This window comes from Corvus kubaryi, unplaced genomic scaffold, assembly GCF_017639235.1.
Source record: "Corvus kubaryi isolate FWS band 111438036 unplaced genomic scaffold, C.kubaryi_AGA036_p1.0 138, whole genome shotgun sequence".
Lineage (NCBI taxonomy): Eukaryota > Metazoa > Chordata > Aves > Passeriformes > Corvidae > Corvus > Corvus kubaryi.
The window spans coordinates 12,363,444-12,383,423 of NW_024580672.1; the positions used below are offsets into that span (position 1 = coordinate 12,363,444).

A 19,980-nucleotide genomic window follows, 5' to 3' on the forward strand; every position below is an offset into this window, starting at 1 on the left:
ACCGGCACCGCCATCACCCAAGCAGCGCCACGGCCCCAGCACCGCCATCGGCACCGGCACTGACACCGACCCGCCGCTCCGAGCCCGCCGCCTGCTACTATCTCTGTAGGGGACCCCACAGCAGCATGGCTGAGGTAACCTGTAACCTGTCCCTCCCTGCCCTTCCTGTCCCCTGGACAGGCCGAAGGCTGCGCCTCAAGATAAGACCAACAACATCATCTGTGTATCATCTGTAGCCATATACCATGTTTATGTGCCACCTGTGTGAGCAGAGCTCAGTTATGTCCTGCTTTGAAAGTAGGAGCAATTGGGCTACTTGTACGCAAGCAGCAGTGCCTCTTCACTTTTAGGAGCAGCTGCTACGTTTAAGATCGTGGGTGTGGTTCCCGCCCTGCCTCCCCCCTCGTAACTGCTCGTCTCTCAACTCTATTTACAATCAGAAACACGAACAAGATCAAGACTGAAGTACTTGAAGGGAGCCTACAAGAGAGCTGGAGAAGGACTTCACAAGAGTGTGTAGTGGGGACAGGACAGAGGGGAATGGATTCAGACTGAGAGTAGGTTTAGATTGGATATTAGGAGAAAATTCTTTACTGCGAGGGTGATGAGGCACTGACACAGGTTGCCCAGAGAAACTGTGGATGTCCCATCCCTGGAAGTGTTCAAGGCCAGGTTGGATGGAGCTCTGAGCAACCTGGTCTAGTGGAAGGTCCATGGCAGGGAGTTGGACTGAGATGATCTTTACGGCCCCTTCCAGGCCAAACTTGTTTGTGATTCAGTGGTTTGGAGAGGAGGATGAAATGAGAAGAAACCCGTGCATCTCAGAGCAGGTTTGAAGCAGGGACGCACTAAGTTTCGGCTCACAGTTGGGATTGTTCTTTTATGCTGGCCGGAGCACGGGCTGTAGTGTTAAAGGTGCCCTTGAGGTTTCCTGCTGACAGAAGAGCTGCTTCCCTATCCTAGTGAGACCCCCTCAGAGGTGCATTTGCAAGGATTTGGCATCAGAACTGAGCTAGATCAAAAATGTCTTCTGTGAAAGATTTAACAGTAGCATTTCCCACAGAGGAAAGACTGGCTTTCATTGGCATTACTGGAGCTTTGAGATGTGCTTGTCTGCAAGTCTCTGGCACTATCTGGACAGAAATCATAAACTAATCAGAGTTTAGAGGGTAGAGAACTGGGTAGAATTGGGGCTAAGATACTGGGTTTCCTCAGTAGTTGGTGCATTAGTCAAATGTTATCACAGTGACGGTATTTTATAGACTTATCTTTAAAGCAGTTGTGGGACTCAATTACAAGAACTCTGGCTGGTAAAGCACAAGTTATTTCCGTAAAATTGGGGGAGATGTATTTGAAAAATAGCCTACAACATGCATATTATATGCTAGCAAAAGAACTGTTATTAAAGAATTTTTTTCATGATTTTTTAGTAGCTGTTATACACTCAATTTATTACTTTTTTGTATTCTTGGGTCATAAGTGAGATGCTGAATTCCTCCTGTTTGTTGATTATTTCACTCAGGAAAAGTCTGACAAACTATATCTAGAAGAAAGTGCATTTGAAGCACTGGAAAAAGACTCCCAAGAATTCATCAGTATACTGAATAGAGATGAAGCTCTGGAAAAATTCCGTGTCGAATATGAGAAGCTCCTTGCTATTATGAAGAAGTCTCGTGAAAATGAAAAGCATCTCATGGAGAAATGCAGGAAGCTGAGTGCTGAGCTTGTAGAGAAGTCATCTAAAGTAGCTGTGCTCACAAAACTCACTAAAGATGACGGGGAAACTATATCATCATTGAAGTCGGTAAAGTTTTGAATAGAGTGAAGTATGATCTGAAATTGTTAATGAAAAACATGGTAATAAGAGAAGCGCCTACAAGAACACTTGATTTTATGTAGAGAACTAGCTGGAGGACTAAGCATAGAGCTGGCATCTCCACTTGTTTGACCTCTGCTTTGCTTTGTTTGCTCAGCCTGGTATTTTTACAGGTTTCAGTCAAATTCTGTGTTTTATTTGCACTAGATCAACTCCATCAGCTTTCAAGTACTCACTAACAGTTTTTGTTTAAGCTTTCTCTCTGTAAAATGGCACATTTTCAGCTTAATGTACATTTTTTTATTCATTAATACTTTTGCAGGGCTGCTTGGATGTTTACTGTTGCCAGAACATAAAAAAATCTACTTTTTGTGGAAATAGGGATTGTAGGCCAGGGAAGCGATAACTTATAAAAATAAATGTTTCACGGTGTCTTTGAAAAGGAATCCTATATATAATTTCAGTGTGATTTCACCAATTTACTCTGATGTGTTGCTTAGTATTATTGATTTGAACTCTGTCAAATCAAAGTGCTTGGCTCACTAAAAACAGTTGATGATTTTAGGCTTTCAGTGAATTTTGACTGTCAGAAACCTAAAGCTGCCAAGTGATCATAAGACTGTATTTGGAACTTTTTTCATTCTCATGGTTTAAAAACTTAGCTTTGTGATAGCTAGATAGGCTTTAATTTAGCACTTAGCTGAGAAACCTCCATGCCTTACAATAAAGTGTTTTGTTCCAGTAAAATAAAGTCAGTGTAGCAATCCAGAGTGATTTTTGAGCACTACAAAAATAGAAGTTCTTTGAAATGAAGTTTCTTGTCCTTAGAATTATGAAGAAAATACATTCAGAGTAAATATAAATAGCAGCACTGTCATCCTATGGCTGCGGTTTGCAAACCTGTGGTACTGCCCAAAGCCTCCTCAAGGAGGAGGAAAAGCGTAGAAAATCTTGTTGATTTTCACTGCTGCTAATTGAAACCTGGTAGATGAATGTCAGGAGCCACAATGATCCTTACAATTTCCTTTTTGCTGTTACATGGCAATACTCTGTGTGTGAACAGTAGGAGAGGTGATCCTTCAAGATGTTCCCAAACTGAGGAGACACTGTCTTAGGAATGTCATAAAACTGAAGAGTGGAAATGTTGGGAAAATAAGAGCCTTTCCAATTTCAGCAGCTAATTTGAAGCTCAGGCAGGGTATGACTTAACCATACCGCCTACTATTGAACCCATTAAGTGATTTTCTAGTGAAAAAGCTGCTTGACAATATGATCCTGTTAGAAATGATGTGCAATGCACAACATGTGACATTTCATTTCTTGTGGTTGCTGTGAGCCAAGTATACAGCTGATACTTTTTCAGTTTGGTTATGAGAATTAGTCTTTCTCTTAAAAAGGTTCAGGAATTATTTGGATATTGTTTAAAATGTTCATTCTTGTCTGAGGTTTTGCTTGGTAAGCCCTTTGTATTCCATATTGTTCTTCTTTCTGAAGGGAAGTTCTATTAGAGCTGTAGTATTTCACTACAATTTTGTTAACATTTAAAAAATGTGTTTCTCGTGTGTCCAAGCTAAGTGTTGAAGGAAGTTCAAGTGCTAAAGTAGCCAAGATGATATTCTTCAGTGCTAAATCAAACAATCTGTCCCACAGTTTTAATTATTTATGAACAATAAAAGAATCCTGGTGGGGCTGTTCCTGTAAAAATGATATAGTTCCTCCAAATTAAGGCCCTAGGTCTTGGTGACTCCTCGATGGGTCATTAGGGTAAGAAATAAAAGTTCTGGAAGCAAAATTTTTCTCCATGTGAAGCCTGTTTGTAATCAGAAGGGTTTGTATGGGGTAGGGGTTAACCACATAGATCAGTGGCTGGCAGGACGTGGGTCAGTGACAATCAGTAGCTGTTACCTGTCAGGTGGCTGTTAAAGGATCTGGTTTGTAGTTTTAATAAACTGGGCATAACAATCTGCTGTTTACAGTCGTATCAAAGGAGCAAAGGGCCAAGCTAATGTGAAGGGAATACAGTTCTGTTTTTCGTGGGTTGGGACACTGATCCATGAGTCTGCACTGGAAGAACGCTTGAAGGGGAATTTATAGGAGCTTGTACTGCCCTGCTTGAAATTACCAAATTTTCAATTTCCAGGCGTATCAATCCAATATAATAAGAAAGCGTTTCATTAATTCTCAGTTTCTGAGCAGTGAAACTGATGTGATCTTTTGGGGTATTTAATGAAAGTAAAGTAAAGCAGTCACGCTTCATAAGTTCTGCTTCACAAGTTTCAGAATTGAGTACTTCTCCAAAAATTTTTGAATGATTCTAACAGCAAACATCCAGTGTACTTCCTTTAATTATGCAACAGACTGCCATGGAGTACCTACCTATCTTGTACTGCAATTACCCTGTGTTGCTGACATACTGCAGTCTTTCACACTGAATAACAATGTGAATATTTCTTCTCTGAAGGCTTCCATCATCAAAATTTTGCTGCTTTTTACTTCTGAAAATAAAGGATCTATTGATCCACTCTTAGAGTAGAAGACACAACCAAGAAGCAACTACAATGAAGCCCAGTTTTGGTGATGCTGAAGTCTGTAGCAAATTCTTATTTAGATTTTGCATATTAACGTGGCCATCACCCGTGTCTCCCAACTTTATTGATAAAAATTGGTATTATCAATACAAATTCAGTACAATGGTTTTTACATACCAAAGATAAAGTTCAAAAAGCACAGCTTAGGGTAACCTGAAATCAGTGCTTATGTTAATGGCCCCATTGACTTCAGGTGATCAATACTGCGAATACTCATCAGAACAAAACACTCACTGGAGCCACTAAAACCTTTCAGAGACTGTATAGAATTTATTCCCCAGTTCTATTCCCCAAAACTCCAATCGTAATGATTTAATTCACCAATTTTAATCACAGTCTAATCAGCCAGCAGGAAGCTCTGATTTAAGTAATCAGCTTTAATCTTATTTTCAATTTGCATTTTTCTAGAGAAAGGGTGGTTGCCTTACTGGTTGACAAATCTGAAGCATGTTTATTTACAGTTTTATTTTATGCTTTTCTGCTCATCAACGTGATACACTGTGTCTTCATGCCATTATTTCAGCCTAACATGCATTTATTTAAATTTCAGAATTGAGCATTTTTGTGCAAGATATTAATGAATGAAAAACTTATAATTTACTAGATGATACTTAATACTTTATGTATGATCATTGCTGCATTGAATGAAAATTAGTCAAAATGTATGATGTAAAAATTTACTTGAATATATAAAACTGTTTAAATATGCTTGATACATGAGTGAAAAAGCACATTTTTCAAGCTAAATTTTGGACTAAGTAATTTATTAAGTAATGAAAATACTGTTTGTAGGTAGTGAGTTTAATTGACTGTAATTTTCAGAATTTCTGAGCAAGGAAAGCCCATTGTTTAACTCTTTATTAGTATGAGGGGAAAAAAAAAGGAAGAGCAAAAATTCCTGATCTTTAAGTTCCAGATGGTTTCTCAAATTTGGATATGCTGAGCTAGTTGAATAAATAAGATGGAAATGCATTCCCTTTGCAGTTTGAAGAGGCTACAGATGTTATACTTTGTGTTATCTTTTCAGCAAAATCTGGTAGCCTGTTACTTCTGCTAGTTCTATAGTTTGAATTTTTAATTTAGGCACTAAACAGCTAAATATTACACATATTTGATTTTTAAAGGTTCAATAAGTATATTAACAATATACCATAACATAGATGTCATAATTTAGAGTTTAATGTTAAATAGGGTTGGTTTTTTTCAGAAACAGAAATGTCAATTACAATAAGGAACTTCTGTAAACAATTTGGTAGAAATTAAATTATTTTATTTTCTTCATTGAGGAGATGGTTTTTAAAGTATTTTTTTCCTGCCCCAATTTCATATGATGCAAGCAGGGGTTGAAAGGGATATTATGGCCTGATAGAATGATGCTTCTATTTGGCTTTCCTTGGGGAGATCGTAGAGCTAATGTAGAACTGCACAGCCACACTTGGGGTCCAAATCTGTACAAGTCCATCAAGTCCAGAACTCTGCTAGGAGCCAGCTGTGAAAAGAGCATCATGCTGTGATTTGAAGCTCAGGAACTTCTAGTGTAAAAGTGTAAAAGTAGTATCTTCATTATTTATTGAGTCTTCAGGAACTTTTCTTCCAGTCCAGTCACTTGCTGAATTTATGCGTTTTTTTTAGCACAGGATTCCAGAAGTGGTAGGAGCTTCATTTGAACCTAGCAAGGAATAAGCCTTTTGTTTGATTCATAAGGATCTGATTCAAGGGAGAGAGATGCAGAGGAAGTTAAAAAATCAAGTGAACCCTCCTCCCCTATTCTGTTTGTGGGTGTCAAACCCTAGGCTTGTGAGAGGCACACAAATCTGTCATTTGAGTAGCTCCATGTGCTAAAATTTGGCATAAGAATTGTGTCTTGTCTAAATAAGTAGTTAAAGTCAAATTACACTAAGTCCTCACAGATGAAAATTAACAAAGAGGCAGAAAAGTTGAGTAACATCTTTTTCTCATCCAAATCAAGCTGGGTGTTCATTGTCCTAACAACTGATAAGAATTTTATGGACATGAGCTATTTAAGTAGGTGTCCTTTGTGGACACTGAATTGTCAGTAAAATTTTAGATATTAGTGGTACTCATGTGATCAAAGCTTCAGAGTGAGATTTGAGAATGTTCAGATCTATGTGTTAAAGAAAATGTATTAGAGCTTTTCTGGTGTAAATTGACATAGTCTGAACAACTCAAAATGTTTGCTATACCCTCAGCCAAAAAAAAAGGGAACTGTTGTGAACCTAAGCATGAAAAGGCACAAAAATCTGTTTTCTCAACTAACCAAAATGCAAGGCAATTAATTTCTAATTTGTGGTTATTTTTAAACACAATTTCATTTTTGTAATTGTTTTCCATTTTGTTCCTAGGAGCTTGAAAAGGCCTGGAAAATGGTGGATAAAGCCCATGAAAGGGAACAGAAAACTAAGGAAATGATTAATTCACTGAAAAAGGAAATTTTACGCCTAAATAATTTAATGAAGGAAAGAGCTGGACAGGAATACAAGTAAGTTTTTCTCAGGGAGAGGGAAAGCCCTTCTGATTTTCTATCATTCTATACCTTGTTTAACCATGTAGACACAGTGGAAAACATCTTTTCTGCCTTTTCTCATGAATACACATGTATTTGTTTGTGTGTTTATGCAGTGAGCAAGTACAGAATCAGGCTCTGAGCGAGTTCATTCAGTATTGGATTAAGCTGAGAGATCAAATAAAATGAATACTATGCACTTTCTCTGTATGTGTCATATTGTTTTATCTGACAAACACTTCAGCATACTTTGAGAATAGGATCCTGTCAACATTTTTGCATTTCACAGCAGCAAGGTCAAGTAGATAAATCAAGAAGGCAGGAGGCTTGATTTCTCTTTGGTTCCTAGCTTTGTTATAAGGCATTAACACTGTCTGTGTTCTTGTTTGTATTTTATATTTATGCACTTTCTAGATGATGTTGGTTTTTTTTTTAACCAAACATGCATAGAGGGACCTAGTCTGAGATGGAGCCTCTAAGCCAGTACATTGTGCACATAATAATCATCCTCTGGAGCTGCTCAGAAGCTTTCCAGAATCTACTGTTGGTGGAATCAACCAAGGTCCTCAGAGACTGCTTATGCTGTAGCATTAAGTTAAACTCAAAGATGGGATTAAGTGTGTTGATCCTGTGAGCTATGCACTTTCTACTGAAATTGCTGATGGTTAGCTCTCCTGGTTATGGCTTGAAATTTTCACTCTGTTTAAGTTATTTATTTATAATATACATGCAGGATATGTTTGGGGCATGCTCATCCCTGCATGCTCTGTGTATCCAGGCTGCAAAACCAAGAGGTCTTCAGCATGCTCAGACACTCCAAGGAATGTGGCAGCACATAAACCTCCTGGGTCCATGAGAAATCCACTCCTTCGCCTTTTGTCCCTGAAACGTTCTGGACCTGTTTAACAGGTTTCCTTGGATCTAAAAGCTTTGTCATTCACCTTCTCCCTGGTATAACTCTCCTTAAAGTCTTCTCTCTCTTGCTGATTTTTGCATTTTCCTGCAAGAGCCAGGAGCTGTTACTTTGCCAACACCTCACTCATGTTTCCAGTTATGCCCAGGCTGCTGAGGCCAGCCAGCTTACAATTTATTCTCCCTCCAGTTCTGTGGTTAAATACCCTGTCCAGGCCATGAGACTAAGTAACTCCTTTGCAATTTCAGCCTTGAAAACCCTATAATCTTTTAGAACAATAAGGCTGCTTTTTAAAATTGAGCTTGTACCCACAGCTTGGACTTCCTTTCGTATTGTAAATCTGTCAAAACAGAGAGTCAGTTTTATTTTTACATTATGTGACTGTAAGACATAACCTAGTTAGGTGTCCAGTCAGGTGAGGTGCATAGAGACTGGTTACAACATTGTAACATTTTTGGGCCCTGACTAATTTTGCAGTGGGCATAGAAGAAGGGATTTTGTTCCCTGTTCCTTTCTGGGAAATGGAAGATTTATTCAGACCCATGAGGATGTGATACAACAAGAAAGAGTTTTGACTTGGTTTGTGGTGATTCTGATCACAGTAGATAGAGCATGTAATTCAGTTGACCATCAGTCTTAATACAGAGGAGTTTAAAATGAAAAAAAAAATTTAAACTCCTCTTTCTCACAAAAGTCTTGCTCTGGGATAGGAGGTAGAACAGCAATGGCCTGTGACACTGCTTGACTATTATTTCCTTGCTTCCAGCGTTGAGGATTTGCTAAGATTTCAAGAAGAGGTAACAGAGGAGCGAGACCAACTGTTGTCAGAAGTTGTGAAGTTACGTCAAAGTCTCGCTGAAATCACAGAGCAGCAGCAGGAAACAGAGAGGGCAAAAAATGAGGCAGAAGAATCCATTTTGCAGGTCTGTACTGATCACCAGATGGTGATTTTTGGTTTTTTCCTTTCTCCACACTTGCAGTTGATCTCCAGTGACTAGTAGACTATTACCTGTTCTTTCACAACTCAAACATTTTCAGGAGTGCTGTGAAAGGATTCTGCTGTGAATGACTTTCATATTTTTCTGTAGTTCTAGGCTATGTACTTTGAAAGTGTATTGTCATGTACCAGCTGCTTCCATAACTTCCCAATACCCCAATGAGGCCAAGGTTGCTTTTTGTGAATCATAATCATCTTTCATACTGAAGAGATGGGATGTCTTCTGTATTGTAAATCCTTATGCCTCGAAAGAGACACTTAGAACATAGACCTGGAATGGAGATTCTTGGTCCCTTGCTGTTGGCAGTGGTTGCCATATGATGAAATACCATCATTCTTAAGAACGTATCAAAATCTGACTTTAAAAATAATGAAGTTATTTTCTCTCCTTTATGGGAAGCTTTTTCAGATCCTCACTTTTTTTATAGTTAGGGACCTCCTACTTTCTTCTTCACACTGATTCTGGATTACTGTTTCTCAGCTTAAATTTTTCACCACAAAAATGTCTGTAGAGAGCAGTCATACTCCATCTCAGCTTTACATTAAGTTAGGCTTTCTATTTTTCTGAACATCTGAGTAGACAGTTGTTCTTTGTGATCAATACGTATGGCTTCCTTTAAAAGTATAGAGCAGCTAGAGATAGAGAAGGCTGAGCATTAGTGGAATAGCCACTGAATGGAAAGTAGAAAAGGATGGAAGATGGGATACAGAACTCTCATCTGATACATCAAATATATGTGTAATAATGAGCAATGAAACAATTTAAAGCAGAATATAAATAGGGCCTGCAGCCAGACATCAGGAGAAGGGAAGAGTAGAAAATCATGCTTAAACAAGAGCAGAGAAATGTTAGAAGGAGCATTTGGCTTTCAGTTTTTTAGTAATTACAAATAGGAAAGTAATGAGCAGTCTAGGTTTCATGCACAGAAATTGTTTCTATTTCTAAAGTAGATGACTGGGAGTGTACTAGAAGAGAAAATCTTTGTTTTTCTGACAGCATTGTGGGCATGGGAGAAAAGACTTGTCAACAAAACTTGTTGACTATTGGCAGCCTTAATCTTCTGATACTCACTTCATCAACCCTTAAATTTACAAAATTGTTACAGCATTTGTAATCACCTCCCATTCTCCCGGTATGAAATTATTCTCCCCTTCAGACTGCTTAAATGACAATGTCTCTTTGAAGATCCTGTTGAAGACCCTGTCAGTTCTGGCAACTTCTCATCAGTGGGCTCAGAGGGGGAGGAATCCTTAAGCAAAGAACATCTTTCAGTTGCTGGTCCCTGGCTGAGCTGAATATTTCCATATGGATCAGCCCCCTGTGTCTCCTCTCTGCTGATTCTGCTCCATCAAATTTTTGTGGAGGGAGAGAGCAGAGTCACAAGAAAGTCTACTAAATATGAGAAAATTTTCCCCTTTCAGAGTTCCCATATAGGAGCTTTGATAGCAGAAAGATTGAGACCGGTTGTGGAAATGAACACTGGTCTGACATCTCTCTCTTTCCTTTAATATCAGTGTAATAAGTGTTTCTGCTAGTCAGAGAGAAAAATAAAATAAAAATCCTTGCAATACAACATCAAGCCCCAATTAATTTTAATGCTGCATTCGGAAAGTACCACTTTGCAAGTAACTTAAAACAGTAAAGACATTTGTGCCACTGCATCTCCAGAGGAATGCTTTTATGTTTGAACTGTATCAGACCCTTCTGTGTGGGTGAACTGACTGGTGCTTAACAAATTTTTGTCATCAATAAATGGGGTCCCTCATGCAAAACTTTTTGTTCAACCGTTAGAAAACATAATTACTTCTGAGAAGATCTGGCATATAGTGGTGGTTACAGTAATATAGAAGCTCTTGTTTTTAAAATCAAGCATAGTCAGAGCGGTGAGAGGACTTGTTTTCCTGAGTAAAGGGCAGCAGAATTTAAAACTGTTTTCTTCTCTATTATTATAGCTTCAGCAAGACATCCAGCTGCGTCAAAACGAGGAATTACGAGAGGTACGGAAGAAGGAAAAAATGGAGACTGAGCTGAAAAATCTTCTAGCTGAAATGGATAACAAGCAAGCTGAGATCCAGAAGTTACAGCAACAAATAGAGAACAACAAAGAGGAACAACTGAAAATGGAAAATAATCTTAGAGAACAGCAGGTAGGGTACATGGCACACTGTATTCATCAGGACTAAGATTAGAGTAAAATGTGTAATTAAGAAGAAAATGGATTTTCCTGAGGGGAGAGGGAGGGAGATTATTTTAAGTTATTAAATTTTAATAAACATTTATTTTTATATAAATATTAATTTACTAATAAATAGGTATGTAAAGCTTGCTGACAGATTTCAAATAGATTTCTCACGGACATCAGTAGTGGATTGCAATGATACTGTTCATCTTGAAAAATCACAGCAAGTGAGACGTAGTCTGTGAAGAGCATGGATGATCTATAGGAGCAGGAGACTGCCAGGTTGGACTTCTGACTATATTGTCAGTTTTGCTATTCATTGTGTCTAGTGGCATTGGTAAAATTATTTTACCTCCATCCCTTTCTTTCTTCTTTTTCACATTAGTTTTTATCTGCCTCTCAAGCCTGTGAAAGGGCAAGGAACTGTCTTCATAAACCTTTTTGATTGATTTTCCTCATTCTGTTTCTAAAAACTTTATCTGGAGGTGTCCTAACACAGTGTTCTGCAAGTGTGTGAATTTTCAGGTTTTCAGTCCATTTCCCCTGACTTTGAGAAACTCTCACAGAAGCAATTTCAGTAAATGGCAGGGGAGATCTCATCACTGTAAACCAATCCTAGCTCAAGGGAAACTTCCTTGTGAGTTGCGTGTATCTTGTAAATTTATGACTTTTATGGCTTTTTCTTTCCTTTTGGTCCCTGAAATTGTGAAGGCAGAGGTCTGTGCCAATTTTTAGTCAACACGAAATCTTAATAAAATACTTAACATAAAGAGATACAGAGAAGACTTGATTATTTCTGTGAATATCACTGATTTGATGCAGCTTTTGAGGGCAGCTCCATCATCTGCCAGGGCAATCACATTGTATATACAATTCCTGGTTCTGTTCCATTCTTTCTTCTTTTTATAGTCTCTTTCAGTCTTTCAAAGTGTAGATTTTAGGGGCATTCAATTATCCAAACTGTCCTGGAAACCAAGAGTTCACATAAAATGCTGTGTGTGGGCTAATTAACCAGACTTCTGCATTGTCTTTCTTACCTGTGCTGGCTTGAAGGTGTCTGTGAAGGCCCGGCATAGTCTTTTGCTAGAAGTCTGTCCAAAACACAGGCTATCCAACTCTGCAAGGGTCAGGGTAGAGATCTGCAAAAGGTGACACAGCTAGTGCAATTTCATCAGGTTATTGTCTCGACTGAATGGTAGTTGTTTGTGATGCCTGCTCTTATTATTCTTACTCTTATTCAAAATTTCTAATAAAATATCCTTTCTTGCATGGCATTGAAAATGGTTTGATACAGCTGCTGTAAGCTTTATCCCACCCCTGTCCAAGTCTCAATAAAGGATTGCCTGAAACAGTGTTATCCTGACATTTGCAATACAAGAAGGAGTATTCCTTGTTTATACACTAGATTCTACTTCTCTTCCTTTAATGCTTTTTAAGAGTGTAATATATATTGACTTCATCAGGAGTGAAAAATATGATGGTTGTTTTTTCCTCATTTATATCTGTAAAACTGCAAGGAAAGTTCCATCAAGCAGAAGATAAGGCTGCTGGCTCCAGTATTGAAATATATGTTCTGTATAGAAACCACAAAACCACTATTCCAGACGTTTGACTGAAGACAATTTAAAGAGGAAATTGCTTTGTCCTGGTCTCAGCAAACCATGTACCCAGAGAAATGTTACCAGCACATTAATGTAAGATGCTTGCTCATAAACCAGAGCTCCCCTGCCCTCTGCTGATTGAAGTAATTTGAATCTCATACTCATTTTCAGTAATTGTTTGTAGCAAGTTGTAGTATGTGATGGTTGCTAAATGCCTAACAAGAAGTAAAATGCCTATCTACCACCTGCAATAGAGACCTGCTAAGCTTCCAGAAAAAAAAAGACACTGGATGTGTTATTCATTAGAAATTACGATTTCTTCATGTCATTATGACATGGAGAAATATTACATATTTAACATTAGTAATTTCATCAGCAATGAAGAGTGGTTTTTAAGCAGACAACAATCTGAAGCAGCTTTTATCTCTTGGGTAGCAGGAAGGTTCTGTCTTCATGAATATGTAGATATTGTAATGAGATTTAAAAGAATTAATAGGATTATTCTTTAACAGATCTTGAATGAAAATGCTGGTAAGGAACTTGAGCAACTGAAGATGAAAAATCAAAAGCTCAAACAAGAGAGCGAGCAGCAGAGTGCGATGATTGACGATGTGCTGAAGGACATCGGTCAGAAGACAGCACAACTGAAAGTAAGTTCCAGAAGGTGCATCCTACCAGCTGTATCATTCCAATGACATCTTACCACCTGGGACAGGGATGACTTCAGTTCTTGTCAGGATAGTTCCCCATGGGTAGTTTTGGAGGAAACTTGAGTAGTTTTTAGGAATAGATCTGGCTGATGCTGGATGCCATTCTTTCTATGGCAGTATCATGGTCATGGTAGTGTCCAACCCTCTCACCTGACAATGTAGCACCTGTTGTCTTGGAGGAGCTGTTTCATAAAACACATGAACTAAAATGCTCAACGCACTCTCTTTGTAAAGGTGGTCACAAACAAGGGCTCTTTTTTCAGTCCTGGGATCTTCAAATAAGAGCAAGGACTTTCTTACAATGATTAACGTAATTTGAATTTTGCCAAAATCCACTGGAAAATGATAACAAATTTTAACAGTGGTGTCCTGGATAGTTCCACCAAAGGCAATTGCTTTCAACACTAAAATTTCTTCCCCCCCCCCCAAGTATCGGTTGAGAAAGTTAAATATAAGTAACCAAGATGGTGTTTACTTTCAGATTAAATGTTTTTTTTGCCTGACTTCACATTATTTAAGAGTCATTTTACTAAGAAGCAGGTGAGTTTCAGTTGAGGAAGAATTAAAGGATTCCTGCATATTCTTTTTAGGGTACTTTGAGAGCCCTTGTGACAAAGTGTAATGTATAGGTGTTGGATGCTATTATGCCAGTTACCATATCTTGCATTTTGTGTCAGCATTGGGGTTAAAACACTAAACATTAGAAAATTCAGGTAGAAAATAATTATCTTCTTGAGTTTTATCGAGTATAACTAATTCACCTAAATAAAAAGCTTGTTTGCCAATAGATACTGTTAGTCTGATAGAAGCTAACCCCTGACAGATTAAAAGCTCAGTTCACAACTAATACAACACAGATGATTCTGATTTAGATCCTTAATGGAGGAATGTAGGAGCTTTTTTTCTGTTGTAATTTATTAGGCAAACTAAAGGATGTTTTTCTTACCTATTTGAAAAACAAATTGCTGTCTTTTCCAGGTTATCCAGTTTTATCATTACTTCTACCAATACCATCATTGTTTAAAACTTTACAAATATGACTTACACTTGGGACTTCAGAGTGTCAGAGGATTTTGATTCTATGATCTTATCCTAATTTCAGGCAAAGTTGATGGAACTTTTAAAGTCATACACATGGACTTCTGGGAACAAAAAACCAGAACATACTGCCCAGTTAGTAGTTAAGCCAGCTGCTAAAGCTCCTTAAGAGTCCTTAAGAGTCATGATATGGGATGCAGTTTTTGTAGGGACTGTGCCTGCAATACCATCCTGCAGTGTGCTGAGTGCTGGGCAGTGTGAATTGTCAAAGTACTCTTTAACCTCTTGAAGGTTATTTGTAGGTTACGGATGAGTCGGACGGACGTAGACGGATAGACGGAGACGGGGACGAATGGAGAGATCTCTATAGGCAGGTCTTGGGACACAGTCGGTTTATTGTAAAGGCGTGGGTATAGGGGCACTGCTCAGAGCTGCCTGACTCAGCTCTGAGCAGGCCCAAGAGAGTAAGCAGGTGAGAGAGAGAGAGAGAGGGTGTAAGAGCAAGAGTGGAAGTAAGAGTAGAAGTGGAAGAGAGGAATAGAGAGTGAGTAGAAGTGTCTGAAGTCCTGGTTACAATACAATAAATCATCTTCTGTACTGAATATTCTAATTGTCACTAACCAATCTAATACAAGATACAAATCCTATAGCATTTACATACAGCCTATAAGAGTTCTTATATTACCATAGAGTGTTACATCTTAACTTCTAAAAACTACTCTTTGGACCCCTTCTGCTGAGCTAGTAGGGTCTGCTCTGACCCTTGGACTTGCCTGCAAGCAGAGGGTATTGTTCAATCAAGAGGGGATTATCTTCAGTGGCCATACCATTGTTTTCTAGTTGTTCAGTAACTAAGACCTGGTATTTCAAAAGTGGCTTTCATTTCGATGTTGCTTGTAGTTTTCATATTCCCAAAATCTTTTGTCAGGCAATCATATTTCCAAGGCTTTCCTGTTTCATCTTCCCCAACATTATTGTCAGTAAGAACTGAGGAGATTCCCATTCTCCCAGAGGAGACTTGATAGCAGGATTCCCCATCTCACAGAATCAGTATCTGAGGCTGTAAGTGGAAGGAACACTGTAGTCTGTGATGGCTGTAAAACCTAACAGTGGCACTGAATTATACAAAGAAGTTGTACTTACTTCTTAAAAGGAAAAAGACTGATTCCTGTTGTGATTATTGGTTATGTTTCCCAGTAACCAGCAATGCAGTATTTTGATTATTTTTTCCTCTATTGTATAGCAAATGAGATAGACTCTAGATTTTGCTTTTTCTTTAAAGCCATCGCTTATAAAAGAATGGGGATAACACATACCTGCTATTTAGAGACATGCAATCAGACCACACTACAGATACCTTTCTCATCACAGTCACTGTGCCTGGTATGTAAAATGAAAATAGAGCTGCCTGTGTTTAATCTGCAGGACTAATTGGGTAGTGCTGTGTGAGGTTTGCAGCTGGAGGTTCTTTATTGATCATCTTCAGTCCTAAAGTGTAAGATTTGATGATTATTTTCCTTTCCCAAGCTGGCTTTGTTTAAATTATTTTAAATATTGTTCAACTAGCTAGTTACCTTTCTGCAGCTGACCCACAGCACCTACATGTTTTCTTCCTGAGTTTCATGGAGTAAGTGTATGCCAAACACAAAAGCATCTTCTTTCTTTCTGTGGATGCTTTCTCTCCCCTTTCCTTGTTGCTATTTTGTAGGAGGCAGAGGATGAAGCAGCTCAGATGCGCCTTGAAATTTCAAAGCTGAGCAAAATGAGAGATGTTCTCCAGAATAAGCTGCGTATTGCAGAGGAGCAAAAAGTTGATGCAGACCATGAAAAAAGCATGCTAAAAAGTGAAATAATCAGACTGGAGAAAGGTAGGTGCCTAACAGGTGGGTGGATCTGTTTTCTGAGTTCTTCTAAGTTATTCTAGGTACCCAAAAAAGCATTAACATCATCAGCTGATACCTTGGGTTGTAAAACCCATTCACAGCTAATTGAATTGGTCATGTAATGGCAAGGCTTTAAAAGAAGTCCACTAAATTGTTTCTGCTTTTTAACAGCTGTACAATTTGAAGACAGGATTTATTCTCTTTCCTCTTTTTCTCTAGAGTTCGAGACAGCCAAGAAGCAGGCAGAGATTGACAAGAGAACGACAGATGGGCTCATGAGGGAAAGGGATATGCTAAACCAGGTGAGTTTGCATTGGTCATATTGATAAGCCTCACAGCCTGAGAATGAAATGTCCATAGCTTAAGCATTCACAGCAGCACAGAAATGTAGAATACATAACGTTAAGTTAAAGCTTTCAGATTTCCTTAAGCAAATGCACAAACTACTTCTTTTCTGTGCGCTGTCATAGTGTTAGTATCCATAAACACACAGAAGATTTCTAAGTTTTAACATATGAACTATCAGGGAGTTCAAACTGCAAACCCATTATTTGGTGTCCGAAGACTTCGTTACATCTGTGCTTTGACACTCTGTGTCTTATGAAGTTTAGTATTAATGTAGGCAAACAAAGTCTTTGCTAATAAAAGAACAAACCAGAATGTTGATACGCTGGGTAGGAGCTTGGCAGGCTGTTTGAGTATTAATCCTTGCTTTTAGGTCTGTTTCTCATACTGATTGTTTCCCATCAGCCCAAGGTTCTTGTACTGCAGTATAGCATCTCATGTTTATGGGCATTCCTGAAGTGTTGTCTTCTAAATTCAATGCTAAGAGATGATTTCTGGCATGCTTTATTTGATGTAGATTCACTGTCCTGTGTCTTGAATCTAGCAGAGGCTTTGATTTGACAGGTAACAAATACTTGTTTTGTATAGGGAAAAAATTTTAAAGTGGGACCAGGAGACTGATTTTGTAAAGATATGTTGATATTTTCTGTTTAAACCTTATGCAAAATTTTAAAGTAAGCTTGGTTAATTTCAAGCTTGAACTTCCTATTTAAGACATGAGAAGGAAGAGTATTTGGCTTTATTATTAATGTTACTGGCTATTGGCATGCTGTGCAATCAAAATGTCTTAAAGCTGGTAAGAATTTTCCAGTCATTAGTTATATCCACTTGTAAACAATCCTGTCAATTTTTTTTTGTAATGCAGACACTAGTGTATTAACTTCAAATCAGAAAAAGCCCTATTTAGCAGCTGTGCTAGAGATTTTGTTTTTTAAATCAAATTTGAGGTTCAAGTATTTCAACTGAACAAATTAGATAAGGGATAATAACACTGAAAAGTCCATAGTCCACTTTGACAATGGCATGGTTTTGTCATAGTGGCGACAGTGTTGCCTTTTCAGCTCAAGACTCATTCTTTTTTGTTCCCTGTAGAACTTGATCAAGGCTACAAATGCTACTCAGAAGCAGATAGATTTGGTAAAGCTCCATGAACAGTCAAAACAGAACTTGGAAGCAGAAATCCAAAGTTACAAGATAGAAGCTCAGAAACAAAGGAAGATTATTTACCAGTTGGAGAAGGAGAGAGAGAGTTTCATCAATGAAATGAGTGAGCTCAAAGAGAAGGTAGGAGCAGCTCTTCGTGCAAATGGTTCTTTCCTGTCTCACTCTCAAAACTGTAACAATGATACATTAATTTTCTAACATGCCAGTGGGAGAAAGCTTGGATTGGTGGTCTTCATACAGTTACAAATATTTCTTGTTGTCAGTGTGTGTTGCCTGCTACTGCTTCAGGTCTCTCCAGGGAAACCTCACCAATGGGAGAGACACTAATTCTGTGAGAGCCTTGGAGTCCAGCCATGTATTGCTCTTATTCAGTGATCCATTGGGAAATGAAACTAGGGCTGGAGTTCAAACCAGGACCTCTTGACTTATACGTGAGTCCCACAGTTGAAACTCTCCTGTGCTGTTGGAAGTTACACTTTGGTTGTCCTGTCTTATCTGCAAAGGACTCTATCTTGCAAATGACCACTGTCCTAAAATCGGGTCCCATGAGAGCTAACAGTGCTCAACATCTTTGTAAGGTACTTAACATTTTGAAGGATTACTCCAGTATGAGAAAACATCTCAGCATGTTCAAGATACTCTGCAAAACAAATTTTCCAGAGGCAGCTGCAGAGAAATACTGCATAAAATTTGTGTTGCCTGCTCCCCATTGTTATGTATAACTTTATTCCTGATGGAGTAAAATCAGGAACATGATTTTAACATGTTCCATTAATTGCTGAGTATCACATTGAAGAGCCCTCCAAGAAGCTCATTGATTTACTGGTCTTAGCTTTCAAGTGGTTTCAATTCACAAGTTATTTGCTATCTTTTCACTGTAAAATTATCCTTCCGACTTCATGTGGCCAGGGGCTTTTAAATCATTTTGGAATGGTATATGCTCCATTGCCTGGAATACCTCTTGTCATTTCCTTGTAAATAATATTCCACAAAAGTGAGATTTGTCTTTGTTGCAAAGTCATATTTTGCTTCTTTCCCTCATAGTGCATTTCTAACAGTGTAGATATGAGTTAAGAACATTGTAAACTAGGGCCAGTGAGTAATTCATAGCACTTAGAACTACAAGGCTCTTTCTTTTAATTCTGTTTGGGGTTGCCCATAATATTTTGAGGATGAGAATGACAAATGTTTGCTTGCTTACTTTTTCCTTTTTTCCCCTGCCACTTTGGGTGTAAATTTTCTATCACTTCTTATAAGGCAGAGGCTCAGTAAATGGCTTATGACACTTGAGCTGTTTGTATAATTATGCCTGCATTGTGACTGCAAGTTTCCAAAGGACTTGCAGGCTTCCTTGGCTCACCAAAGGGGCAATTCCTGACTCCGGTTACAGGTGAAGAGCAGCAAGAACAGTTTTGAGTACAGGAGTATGTCACAACCAAATGGAGGGTAGGAGGACATAGGATCTGGATTATTATGTAAATAGGTAATATTTAAGTTCAGTGTTTGACCTATTCAGACTTGAGAAGCTGTGGCAAAACTACAGGAGTAATTTCACAGCTGGTGAGGAATGAGCTACTGGTGGGCAGTAAGGCTATGGCCAGTCAGTGCTCTTCCATCACCTTTTGCCACCAAGCTGGTTTTGCAGGAGGTTGCAGCCCTCCTTTGGAACTGCACAACAGCTGGAAAAGAACCAAACCCATCTAAGCCCAAAGATGTAGCCATACTGGCTCTGAAGGCTGCCTGGCTGTTTATAGCAGCACAGACTCTATAGAGCTGCAGAATTCATCTTTCAAAATCATCATTTACTATTAACTGTTGAACAGAGTCAGCAAAGTTATATACACACCAGTAAAATATTTTTGGGGTAAGAATTCATGCATTCAGACTTCCTCTTCTAACTACTGCCTTGGCTGACTGCTTATTTTCAAGTCAGTGTCACTTGTTGAATAGTCTTACTTCTAGATTAGCCAGCACAAGTAAGAAAAAACACCTGTTCTTTTTGTCTTTGTTATGTAGCGTGCATGTATTACTGAGTACAACTGTTAGCAGAATATTTCTATTTTGAATTGAAATTCTTAAATTATGAAATCTTGGTTTCTCTGTGTAAGATTTAGGCTGAAAAGGAGGCAGTGAAGTATACCTTTCAGTCCCAAGTGAACTGTTCTGTGTTTTCTGAGGGGTCACAAAACCAGTCTCTAATATGTTGGCGTTTTTCAAATAA

The 19,980-nt window shown here is 38.4% G+C and overlaps 1 protein-coding gene across 1 annotated transcript in view; it reads left to right on the forward strand.

Moving 5' to 3' along the window:
• The window catches only part of CFAP58 (cilia and flagella associated protein 58), a 56,010-nt gene continuing 36,030 nt past the window's right edge, over positions 1 to 19,980 (forward strand). The window contains exons 1-10 of the mRNA XM_042019274.1: positions 1 to 80; positions 112 to 134; positions 1,523 to 1,804; positions 6,768 to 6,904; positions 8,608 to 8,764; positions 10,792 to 10,986; positions 13,132 to 13,269; positions 16,076 to 16,235; positions 16,470 to 16,552; positions 17,688 to 17,879. Coding sequence (XP_041875208.1) covers positions 126 to 134; positions 1,523 to 1,804; positions 6,768 to 6,904; positions 8,608 to 8,764; positions 10,792 to 10,986; positions 13,132 to 13,269; positions 16,076 to 16,235; positions 16,470 to 16,552; positions 17,688 to 17,879 — 1,353 coding nt within the window. The 5' untranslated portion in view covers positions 1 to 80; positions 112 to 125. The remainder of the gene's footprint in view (positions 81 to 111; positions 135 to 1,522; positions 1,805 to 6,767; positions 6,905 to 8,607; positions 8,765 to 10,791; positions 10,987 to 13,131; positions 13,270 to 16,075; positions 16,236 to 16,469; positions 16,553 to 17,687; positions 17,880 to 19,980) is intronic.